The sequence below is a fragment of the Hemiscyllium ocellatum genome, chromosome 12, assembly GCF_020745735.1.
Source record: "Hemiscyllium ocellatum isolate sHemOce1 chromosome 12, sHemOce1.pat.X.cur, whole genome shotgun sequence".
In the NCBI taxonomy this organism is placed as follows: domain Eukaryota; kingdom Metazoa; phylum Chordata; class Chondrichthyes; order Orectolobiformes; family Hemiscylliidae; genus Hemiscyllium; species Hemiscyllium ocellatum.
In genome coordinates, this window is record NC_083412.1 from 38,099,022 (window position 1) to 38,112,128 (window position 13,107).

Below are 13,107 nucleotides of genomic sequence, written 5' to 3' on the forward strand. Positions count from 1 at the left end.
GAGGAGGATTATACGTTAGGTCTCCCTCCTTCAAATACCTACGCTGTACTGCCTATGAGTCCACCCAATATCATTCTAGTGCTGATGATCTTTCTATTAAAAATGTTGGGCTTGAGAATTTAACCATTATAAAAAAGACCCAAAACTGTCACAAAGAATGAAAATAGAAAGCATAAGGCCATTCAGGCCATCGAGTCTCCTCTGCTATTCGATCATGGTTGATATGTTTCTCAGTCCTATTCTCCTGCAATCTCCCTGTAAGCCTTTGATCCCCTTACCGATAACTACTTGAAAGGCACTCACTGACTTAGCCTCCACAGTCCTCTGCCGCATTATATTCAATGGATTAATTACCCTCTGGCTGAAGAAATTCCTCTTCATCTCAGTTCTGAAGGGTTGTCCCTCAGATCCTAGTCTATCCTTCTAGTGGAAACCTCTTCTCCGTCTCCACTCTATCCAGACCTTTCAGTATGCTGTAAGTTTAAATCGGACCCCCCCCCCATATCCTTTTAAACTCCATAGATTATAGACCCGCAACCTCAACTGCTCTTCATCAGACAAACACTTCATCCCTGGGATCATTCCTGTAAACCTTCTCTGGAACCCTTCCAATACCAACACATCCTTCCTTGGATACAAAGCCCAAAACTGCTGTTGATATTCCACATGCGGTTTGACCAGACCCTTCTCAGGAATCCATCCCTGCTGTGGCATTCTAGCACACTTGAAGTGAATGCTCACATTGCATTTGCCTTCCTAACTGCCAGCTGAACCTGTACGTTAATCTTAAGAGAATCCTGAACCTGCAGTCCCAAGTCATTTTGTGCTTCAGTTTTCCAAAGACTTACCACATTTAGAAAATAGTGTATGCCCTTAATCGTCCCACCAAAGTGCATAAGCTCACTCTTATCTACATAGCTTGTCCTCGTCCTTCTGCAGCCTTCATGCTACTTGCCCCTCCACCTACCTTTGTTTTGTAGGACACTTCTGCAGTTATGATCGAATGCCAGAGCCAACTCGATGGGCCAAACAGTCTAATTCTGTTGCTATATTGTATGGTCTTATTGGTAGGAACTGTGTGGTAAGATGGAATGCTTTTCATGTAATGTGGATGTGTAATGTTTCAAAATTACTGGCAGCAATAAAATTAAATACTTAGCAGTATTAGATCACATTCTTTGTTCACTACTTCCCAAAGAAGTTAAAACAAACCATTTAGTTCTGTTTAAATGCGTGAATGCTTGCATTGATTCCCTGGAACAAAATAGTAGGCCTGCCAGATGGGATTAAATGTCATTCACCAGAAACAATCATTTCTAGGGTCTGCATCCAGAGACTTGAATGTATTTTTCAGTTTTGTTTGGAGTTTGATTTTCTTTTCTGTGTATCTTTCTTGAATTTACTGAAGATTATTAAGATATTAGTGATTGACTTCTATCGTGCAATAGATGGATGCCCTGATTTGTGAAATTAAAAACTAGTTATTCGTTCCTAAATAAATCTGTGGCCATGGGTTGGAAAAAGAGGAAGTATCTGTTCAGGAGGCTCCAGTCATCATTATGTGGGACAGCCTTTTCTGGACTGTCAACTCAATATAGAGTCAGAGAGCACTGAAACAGTCCCTTTGGTCTGACCACTCTATACCGAACATAACTTCAAACTAAACTAGGCCCATCTGCCTGCCTCTGGCCTATATCCCTCCAAACCTCTCATGTTCATGTACCTATCCAAACAGTCTTTTAAACATTATAATTGTATCGACCTTCGCCACTTCCTCAGAAAGCTCATTCCACACCCGAACCACCCTCTGTGTGGAAACAATAAAGTTGCCCCTCATGTTTTCTTTTAAATCTCTCTCCTGTGCCCCCTAGTTTTGAAATCCCCCATCCTAGGGAAAAGACAACTATCAGTAACTCTATCTGTTTGAAAATTTTTCATTCCCTTTCCAGATATTATATTGAACACCCCCGGAAGTGTTAATCTTATAATTTAGATGTTTTTTCAGTTGATTGTGCTTGGTAGAGCAGCACTTTTTTAAGATTATACAATCTCATTCTGAAGTATATACCAAAATGATTATTTAGCAAATATATTATTCAATGATACTCTAAATATCAAATATCTGTTTACACATTATGGGTTGTGAATAGAATAACATTGGATCGAATTTCAATTTCAGATGCTTTCTTATTATCTCGTTTTCTATGGTGTTAGTTCCTCCAGTTTCCATAATTTGTGAAGACCATGTAATGTATCTTAAGAAAGATTGCAAACCAAGAGGAACAACAATCACTGATTACACAAATAGACTTATTCTAATTAATCTAGCACAGCATGAATTCTACTTTTATCAATACACCTTTCACTCATTCAATACTTTTAGCACAAATAACCTACAGAATACGTTGAAAATTCAGCTGGCATTTTTATTTCTGGTGCAATTTGAATCTATATTTGTATAAATCTGTTGGGAAGGCGGTTCTGAAAGTTTCTGAAAACACTGCCAACCAATAGCTATTTTCCCTGATGTGTGTGTATGTTTATGTATTATTTTATTCAGAGGGAATCTCAACTGCTGATGACATCAAACAAGCTTCGGAACAACTCCAAAACCGCTGGGAGGAATTTTGTCAATTGTTGGTGGAGAGGATGGATTGGCTGCAGTATCAGAGCAAGATCATTACTGTCTCTTCCCAGCTGCAGCAGCTTGATCAAGCTGTGGTCTCAGCGGAGAACTGGCTGAAAATACAGCAACCACTGGCCACTGAGTCAGATACTGCAAAGGTCCAATTGGAGAAATGCAAGGTTAGAACATTCAGTGATTAGAGGGAAAGTTTGTTTTGCACATTTGGCATTTTATATTGCTTTGTTCTGAACCATCTCTCAATCATGGTGATATCCCACATGCAATGGACACGGGGACTTGAGAGGTTTCTTCGTGTTCAAGATAGTGTTCAAACAAGTGTCAGAGAAACTACAAAACAGATCTAACTACAGATATGCTCATACTTATGAAAATTATCTGTAACTGGAACTGTGCTTTTTACAAAATGCACAATTCTTTGAAAACATGCAGGCTGCTGACAACTCCTGCTGTGTTGCTGAATAATGGCTCCATGGAATTGGCATTTTGAATGTTTTCTCAATTAGGTGACTGGGCCAGAAATAACCAAGGCAGTGAATTCCTGTCCTTACTCGAGGTAGGAAGCTGCTGTATGGCAGCCATGCACTGATTAAATGGGAGGAAAGCCCAACTGGGACTTTGGGATATGGCTCTTGGTGCCTTTCCCCGAACCCTTTCTTCAAATGCTCTGCATCCTGGAGGAGAAGAAGACGACAATTCATATAATTACCATTATCAGAAGAAAGTATGATTTGCTGCACTGAACCATTGTAAAATGTTATGAAGTTTCTGAAATTATTCATGGAATAATTTGTACCCTTTAAAACACACATGGAGAACAATTTAATTTAATTTAATGGCGAAGACAACAAGTAGTTTGAATTAATATGACTAAAAATGACAGCTACTAAGTACTTTCCGTTCTTAATGGTGAGTGACCTGTCACAAATCCCTTGCTTCACTGCTCATTTTCAACACAAACCTCAGTTCTCAAGATCTGTCACCCTTTGAGTGAAGTTGTTCCTGTTCATCTCAGTCTGAAACAGCTTGCCTTTTTGTATGAAACTGTGGCCTCTTGTGTAAGACACTTTCTGCATCTACTCTCTGTATTACTGTAAGAATTTAGCCAGTTTCTATGAAATTGTCTCTCAGTTTTCTAAACTTCAGAGAAAACAGGATCATTTTCCTCCATGTCGTCTTATGGGACAATCCCACCATCCCAGGAATGAGTCCAACGATCATCCACAGCAATCCCTTTATATCTTTATGGCAAGGGGACCAGATAGTCCACAATACTTGAGATGCAATGTCACCAGTGTTCAATACTGTTGAATTAAGAATTTTTTTGCTGTTGTACTCAAATCCTTTTGTGATAAAGGCTAATGTATCATTTGCCAACTGAATTACTTGTTGCACCTACCTACTCGTTCGCAGTAACTTATAAATAAGTTTTTTTGGATATCAACACTTTCTAATCTCTCACCTTTTCAGAAATAATCTGCAACTCTCTTCCTCCCACCAAGGATACCCTCACACCTATCCACTTTATATACCACTGACCATATCCTTGCCCAATCACTCAGCCTGTGTAAATTCCCATAAAGGCTTTTTTGCATCCTCCTCACAACTTATAGTCCTATCAGATTTTGTATCATGTACAAACTACCCATCTCAATCATTGACCTAGATTGTGAACAGTGTGAGCCCAAGCCTTGTGGTATCCCACTGATAACAGTCTGCCAGCCTGAGAAAGAACCATTTATTGTGTCTTTTTTTTTGCAAACTTAGAGAAATTTCTACAATCCAATTTGGTTTTGTTTTGATACTTTCCACTTAAATTCTATTTTCTTTTTCTTTAGTAAATTATTGCTCTTGTTTTGCTAAATTTTAAAGTTCTCCAAATACTCAGGATTATGATATTTTTGACAAATCTATGAAGCAATTCCCCTTGATTTAACATTATCTGGCATTATTGTGAGGAAGAGGCAGGAACGTGGATATGAGAAGTGTTGGCTCAGTCATGATTCTATTGAATGGCAGAGCAGGTTTGAGGAGCTGAATGACTCCTGCTCCTATTTCTGTGGTCTTATAACAATTGCATTCCCCTTGCACAAGGCATCTCTAATTTCTTGAATTGTGTTATATTCTGCTTTGCCACGACTGTTTGGCAAATATATCACTCTTTCCAATGTTTCCTACCCTTTCTGAGCAGTCGCTCTGTGGTTAGCATGGTTGCCTCACAACACTCGGGACTCTGGTTTGATTCCAGCCTCAGGCAACTGTGTGGAGTTTGCACATTCTCCCCGTATCAGTGGAGGTTTCTTCCATCAATCAAAGGATGTACAGGTTAGGTGGATTGGCCATGGGAAATACAGGGTAACAGGGATTGGGTAGAGGGGGGGTTGGGTCTGGATGGGATGCTCTTCAGAGGGTCAGTATGGATTTGTTCGGCCAAATGACCTGCTTCCACACTGGAAGGGTTCTATGATTCTGTTGCCTCCATCCAAACAGATTCTGCATGCTGTTCTTCTCACCCAAAATCCTCTGTCACTAAGACAGAGATCTCATCCATTCCTTTCAGAGCTACCCCACTTGATTTTCTGTTGTGCCTTTTCCTCTTTTAATAGTCAGTTCCAAGTCATTTTTGTCCTGCTGCCAAACCTCTGCAATCAAACCATACCCTTTTAACTTCTAATGCCATCAATTCACCTATCCTTTAATGCTGCGGGCATTTACATAGCATTTTTAATACTGCCTTTTCAACATTTCTGAAGTTTGATCCTGCTTGATTCTGGGACTTGTTTCTGCTACTGCCCCTTTTCATTAATAGCTTTTCTGCTTCTTGTGACCAGTTTTGTTTTTATTCTAACTGAATTCTCTTGCTGGTTCTCATCCCCCTAACAAGCTCATTTAACTCTACCCAATAGCACGAGCTAATCTGCCAGCAAAGATATTGGTCCCGGTCTTAGTAAGTTGGAAACTGATTTCCTTGTGAATATCCCACCTGCCCCAGAAACTGGTCCCAAATGCCCAGAAGTTGAAATCTCTCCTTTCTGTGCTGTTTTTCCAGTGACATGATCATTTGCTTCCTGTGGCAGTGGGGGTAATTTAGGTGGCGGTGGGAATAATTCTGGGATTAATGCCTCAGAGATCCTCTCTTCACTCTCTTGCCTAGCTCTCTTGATTTTTCATAAAGGACCTCATTCCTCTTTCTGTCTATCTTATTAGTGTCAATGTGGACCATGGCATCTGGTTTTTCTTCCTCTCCCGAAAGAATGTCCTGAAGCAAATCTGAGACATATTTGACCCTGGTACAGGGAGGAAAAATACTATCCTAGAATCATGTCTGTAGCCAGTGAAACACATGGCTGTCTCCTTAACTACCAAATAATTTACCACCACTGCCCTTCCAGTCTTCTGCCCCACTTGTGTGACTGAGCCATTTCTGGTGCTGCAGCTTGGCTTTCATGACATTCCTTTGATGACCCATCACCCTCAGCATTTGGAATGGAAAATTTTAGTTGGTGAGTGAGATAGACTTGGGGACTCCTGCATGACTTACCTGGTCTACCTGTACTGTCTAACTGTTCATCCATTCCTTTTCTGCCTGCATGCTGTTAATCTGCTGTGTGACCACTTTGTTAAGCATACTTTCTTGTCTACTATCATCATCTTGGATGCACAATTGTGACTCCAACGGCAGTAGGAGACCACAGTAAAGTTGTCTAGGCCACATTAAGAAAGGTTTTCTGTGACCAACCTTTCAATTTTTCCTGAAGATGTTAATGTTTCAGACATTGAGGAGATTACTCGAAAGACATTTTGCTGGGAAATTGATATGTCAAAACACTGAGAATAATGCTCACTTTGTGAACTTGAATGAAACTTATAATGACCAGTTGTGATTGAATATTGTCATTTTACTTGTCACATTCCTATATTTTATATTTCCATAATTTAATCCCAACATTTCCTTGTATCTTCATTCAGCCTGGTATTTAAGTATATTAATTAAAAACCCATCATCTTCATGAGAGTTGCCTTCTACTCTCTTGACTCAGATTCTACTTTGGATGGTAATTTGAATTAAGACAGCAGGCATAGTTTTAGAAAACAATTGTGGGCGGCACGGTACACAGTGGTTAGCACTGCTGCCTCACAGCACCTGAGACCCGGGTTCAATTCCCGACTCAGGCGACTGACTGTGTGGAGTTTGCACGTTCTCCCCGTGTCTGCGTGGGTTTCCTTCGGGTGATCCGGTTTCGTTCCACAGTCCAAAGATGTGCGGGTCATGTGAATTGGCCATGCTAAATTGCCCATAGTGTTAGGTAAGGGGTAAATGTAGGGGTATATGGGTTGCGCTTCGGCGGGTCGGTGTCGACTTGTTGGGCCGAAGGGCCTATTTCCACACTGTAAGTAATCTAATTCATTGCAAACAAATTTCTTACAGAGGATGAACGTGATAAAAATGGCTTCATTAACTGGAAGAACTATACATAAAGTATTCCTTAATCTCCTCTTGAAGGTTTTCTTTATACATGTGTGGAAATTGTGTTCAGTTTTGATGCTTTCTGTTAGATTCAGAACATGAAAGTGTGTTGAAAAATATGTCCTTTAATTTTTTGTTGAATGACAATGCCAATTCAATGGTTTTGTTTCTTTACTAGAAATAAAATTCTTTAGATTTTATTCAGAGATAACACATTGTGCTTGTATGGCAAATGGAGATTTTTAAAAATGCACCCAATATCTGGCTGATATACATATAAGAATAATGCATTTACTCAGGATTAAAAAAAGTTTCACCAAAAGTTCAAACATGAAGCATTCTCCGATGAAATAGAAACAGCATTTCATAATTTATTTGGAGAGAGAGAGAGTGATAACCTTGTGTTGAGGTGGTTTCGTTCCACAGTCCAAAGATGTGCGGGTCATGTGAATTGGCCATGCTAAATTGCCCATAGTGTTAGGTAAGGGGTAAATGTAGGGGTATATGGGTTGCGCTTCGGCGGGTCGGTGTCGACTTGTTGGGCCGAAGGGCCTGTTTCCACACTGTAAGTAATCTAATTCATTGCAAACAAATTTCTTACAGAGGATGAACGTGATAAAAATGGCTTCATTAACTGGAAGAACTATACATAAAGTATTCCTTAATCTCCTCTTGAAGGTTTTCTTTATACATGTGTGGAAATTGTGTTCAGTTTTGATGCTTTCTGTTAGATTCAGAACATGAAAGTGTGTTGAAAAATATGTCCTTTAATTTTTTGTTGAATGACAATGCCAATTCAGTGGTTTTGTTTCTTTACTAGAAATAAAATTCTTTAGATTTTATTCAGAGATAACACATTGTGCTTGTATGGCAAATGGAGATTTTTAAAAATGCACCCAATATCTGGCTGATATACATATAAGAATAATGCATTTACTCAGGATTAAAAAAAGTTTCACCAAAAGTTCAAACATGAAGCATTCTCCGATGAAATAGAAACAGCATTTCATAATTTATTTGGAGAGAGAGAGAGTGATAACCTTGTGTTGAGGTGGTGATGAAATTCTTCAGTACAGTTTTGCCAATACATATTGCTAATCAAACAGAACTGTTAAGTAAATGGTAAGTTCTAGTGAAAGCATATGTGACTAGATAACCCACATGTGCTCGGTCTCTTGAATACAGTCAGACATTCCTTAGCTATTTTGCTTTACCTTTGCTGTGTCCTTTTCAATTTGATTTCCACATTCATTGTCAAAATATTCCACGAGTCTATTGTAAGCAGTGATCATACTTCTGGTGTTTTGCTGTTGATTGTCAGTAAAGATGTTAACATCATTAGAAGTAGAGGTTTCAATTGCATCTTTGCCCAATCACTTCACCCATGTTTGGGTCAGGCACAACTTAGGTACATAATACTGCTGATTCTTACATGATTGTGACTCCATTGTTCCTTATGGCATATTCAGAAAAGCACCCGACTGCACCCATCTTTATTTCTGCCATCAATCATTCTCATGGCCCTCCCAGACAGTACTAGTTTTGTATGTACTTGTGCTTTGAAATAATGCTTACTCGGAACTGAATTCAGGCCATCCACAGTCGGTAAGGTTAAACGCAGTGACAGCTCTTTCAGAAAACATATATTTGCTCAATCCAGGCTAGATTTAGATCTGATAATCAATGGCTAGTGCTCTCCTGTTTTGCTGCCTAGCCCAGCCCTCCCAGAAGCACTGATTATTTTCTAATTTTAACATTGATCATCTTGCCAACTAAATTTAGATTGAGCATTTAAATCCTGATTAGTTGGTATTAAGTCTTGTAATGGAACTAACGAGTCATTCCAAGCTCAGACTAGTTGTTTAAATGTTCCAGAGAAGCTGGTCTTTAATGCTTTTTATATTGTTAGATGACACCTCCACCCCAAACCAAGAAATATAGAACTTAAAGATATTCATATCCTGACATTGACAAAATAAAATCTGTTTTTGTGTGAACCTTTCAGGAGGAAATCTCGAGATTGACAGCACTGCAGCCATTGGTTCATAAGCTGACAGAACAAGGAGCTGAATTAAAGCAGAAGGAAGAGGTGCCCAAATCTTTAACGGCTGATATCAAGGCCTCTACCAATCATTATGACCAAGTTCTCAAAGCTCTGCAGGCTGAAGAAAAACAGTTGAACTCCCGTAAGTGATTCTATGTGTTCAGAATGGATAAGTTTAAACATATATGAGAAACTAACCTGAGCTGGTAAACAGAATGTGGAACTTTCTCCAATCAAAATCTTTCCAAACCAAAGTAAGAATGGCAGAACAGGTTTTCACAAAGTAGAAGTGAAGTATACACATTCTAGTGTTTTTTTCCTAAGTCGTTGCTGAACACTGAACATTGAAATCATTCAAACAGGAGAGAAGCCTGTAATTATTTAAATCTATATTTGACAGACATTTCATCACTTGCAGCAGAATGCACTTATCCAGAGTTCAGAAGTAATATGCTGCTTCTTTCCATTCACTGCTATCTTTTGTTCTATAAGGATGCTACCACAATGCTGTTGCAAACCTTTAAATTGAAATCCTAATTAACGTCATTGTTCTGATTTTTCCCAGACACCATTCTTACTGATTTAACCTTGGTGCTTCAATCCAATGTTAGTTTTATCTTTTCCCTCCTATAACTTCTCTTTCTCTGTGAACCAAAGCTTATTGTTTCCCTTGATTCTTTCTTCATTTCCTTCCCTGCATATCCACATTCATGAGAGCAATCTCTGAAGTACTTTTGAAGCAGTTTTTCCAATCAGCAGTCTGAAACTGTATGCAGTATTCTAGATGTGGCCTCACTAAACTGTCTATATATGCAGTAAAAATTCGATATTCTTAATTATCATTCCCTTGGCAATAAACAACAACATTACATTTGTCTTCCTTATCAATTGTTGGACCTAGATGGATAACCTTTTGTGCTGAATGTACCAGAATCCCTCAATCCCTCTATACTAGCTGTACAAAATGCTGCAGATCTTTCACTTTTAGTGATATAAAACTTTTCTAGTCTTTCTGCTAAAACAGGACAAGTTCATGTTTACCCACATCATAAACCAGCTATCAAATTTTGCCCAGCTACTTCATCCACCTGCTCTTTACTTATTTTAACTCTCTTGCAAACTTCTTCAGATTGTATTTTTCCCCTAAATGTTTTGTCCTTTCACATAACATATTGTTTATTTTACTTTGCATCTATGACTGTGCAAGCCTGCTAAACTGTGTACAACTGGGTCAGATTGTCTTTGAGTCCCTTGTCTGTGCTAAAGTATCAATTTGGTAGGTGTGTAACAATTTATTATTTGAGAGAGGTGGGTCAAATTCCAGTATTTAGATCCTGAAAATGAATTATTTGAGCTAGATGTCTGCACACTTGCACAGAACCATTTAAAACAATTTGGCGGTTGCTTATCTTGAGGTCACAAATAGCACTAAGGTTTGCAAACACATAGGATTAGTCTCAGAAAATTTCCTGGGAAAGGGATGGAGTTGATGCCTACGGACAAATTTGTGGCAGAAACTAAAGACAACAGCTTCAATCTTCCCAGTATTTAGTTGGAAGAAATTTCAGTTTTTCCTGTCCTGGATATTGCACCAACTATCAGACAATATCAAGACAATGAAACTATCAAAAGAGGTGGTGGTGCGGTCAAGCAGGGAGTTAATATTACACAGGTAGTAACTGACACTGGTTTCCAGATGAATGCACCAAAGGATAACCTGAAGATGAGGAAGGGTCCAGGGATTGTGAGGTAATGGGTCAGAATCAGGAAGAGAATATTTTTTAATGTGACAGCAGATGACTGCAATTGCACCCAACTGGATTGCAATGGAGAGGTATTGGAGGAGGAAAGTAGGATTCTCACACTATTTGAGATGAGGATGGAGACGTGTGAAAGAAGTTTAAGAAATGGTCATTGGAAAAACATGTGGATGAAAATGGTATAGTGTAGGATAAATGGTTCCACAGGTTGATGCTTCACGAGGGCCAAAGGGCCTGTACTGCACTGTAAAGTTCTATGCTCTGAATCAATTTTTAAAAGAGAAAAGAATGTGGACTGTCAACTTTGTGTTCCAGGATGATGCCAGAATTTTAAGCAGATTTTTCAGTCGAGGACAGGACCCTCCTGGTTCAGTCAGATCTGGCATTGAATGACTGTGAGATGTAGGAGCAGAATTAACTCATTCTCCTGACTTCTCCCCTTAACTTTTGAAATCTTTACTAATTACTAATCCAGAACCTATCCATCTATCTATCTGAAAGGCACTCACTGACTTTTGTTGGTACTTACATGGACCACAGCAACTGGGTCTGTCCCCTCTTGCTCTGAGTTCCTCTGAAGACCAGATGAGATATCCTGAACCCCTGGTGTACAGACTTTGGGACTCTTGATCTTGTCCACAGAGAGCAGTGTCTATTTTGCTGACTCTGCTATTTTGGGAGATTTGTGTAACTGGCGAAGGTGAGAGGTGAATGGGACAAACTGTAGAACAATTTGAAAATAAGGATCAGAGTATTAAAATCAAGACAATTTATAAGTGGGAACCAGATTGGTCACCCTGTCTCCTACTTTCCATTATACACTCATTTAACAGTTGTTTCTTTTTCTTCCACATTACAGCTCTACCTTGTTATCCCACAGATACATTTAAGAGTAGAAAATTAAAACTAAAAGGAAGTTATTTATCCCACAAAGTATTTCCCATCACAGTAAAGCTATTTTTTACTTTGTATTCATGTAATGTTTGGGAAATTAAATCAAATAAGTGAAAGTTATGCAGAGATTGTAAGTGAACCTCTGCAGAGAGAACTCAGTTTTGTACCCCCCTCCCTTTTTCTGAAGTATGAGTCTATGTGCACATGTAGTTTTTTTGGGTCATTTAGCGGGACAAGAACTGTAGTCTATCATAATTAAATATGCTTTCATCGAATTCCTACAGTGTAGAAGCAAGCCATTCAGTCATTTGTGTCTCAACCAATCCTCTAAGGAACATCTCATTGAAACCTACTACCCTACCCTATAACCCTGCATTTCCCATGGTCAATCTACTAACTTGCACATCTTTGGACTGAGAGAAAACCTACACAGGCATGGAGAGAAGGTGCAAACTCCACATAGACAGTCAACCGAGGCTGTAATTGAACCGAGGTCCTGAACACTGTGAGGTAGCAGTGCTTACCACTGAGCCACCATGCCACCCTAATGAGACAATCATTGTATTTTACTGAAGAAACCCGGTTAAATGGCCATTAGAAATAAGGTCACCCTCCTGTCCTGGCACCTTCCCCTGCCACCGCTGGAATTGCAAAACTTGGGCCCACACCTCCCCCCCCTCACCTCCATCCAAGACCCCAAAGGAGCCTTCCACATCCATCAAAGTTTCACCTGCACATTGCTCCCGATGCGTTCTACTCTACATGGTGGAGACCGATCACTTACTCGCAGAGCACTTCAGAGAACATCTCCAGGACACCCGTACTAACCAACCACCCAGTGGCTGAACATTTCAACTTCCCCTTCCACTCCGCTGAGGACATGCAGGTCCTGGGCTGCCTCCTTTGCCACTCCCTCACCACCCTACGCCTGAAGGAAGAACGCCTCCTCTTCTGCCTCAGGACCCTTCAACCCCAGGGCATCAATGTGGACTTCACCAGTTTCCTCATTTCCCCTCCGCCCACCTTACCCCAGTTCCAAACTTCCAGCTCAGCACCATCCTCATGACCTGTCCTACCTGCCAATCTTCCTTCCCACCTATCCACTCCACCCTCCCTTCAGACCTATCACCTTCACTCCACCTCCATGCACCTATTGCACTCTCAACTACCTTCCCCCCAGCCCCACCCTCTCCCATTTATTCTTCACCCCCAAGGCTCCCAGCCTCATTCCTGCTGAAGGACGTTTGCCTGAAACGTCTATTTTCCTGCTCCTCAGATGCTGCCTGACCTGCTGTGC

The 13,107-nt window shown here is 40.0% G+C and overlaps 1 protein-coding gene across 7 annotated transcripts in view; it reads left to right on the forward strand.

Moving 5' to 3' along the window:
- dmd (dystrophin) overlaps positions 1-13,107 on the forward strand; it is a 1,983,095-nt gene that overhangs the window by 867,710 nt on the left and 1,102,278 nt on the right. For all 7 annotated transcript variants that reach the window (XM_060833515.1, XM_060833512.1, XM_060833514.1 and 4 more), the window contains 2 exons: positions 2,561-2,805; positions 9,118-9,298. In XM_060833515.1, the coding sequence (XP_060689498.1) occupies positions 2,561-2,805; positions 9,118-9,298 (426 nt within the window). The remainder of the gene's footprint in view (positions 1-2,560; positions 2,806-9,117; positions 9,299-13,107) is intronic.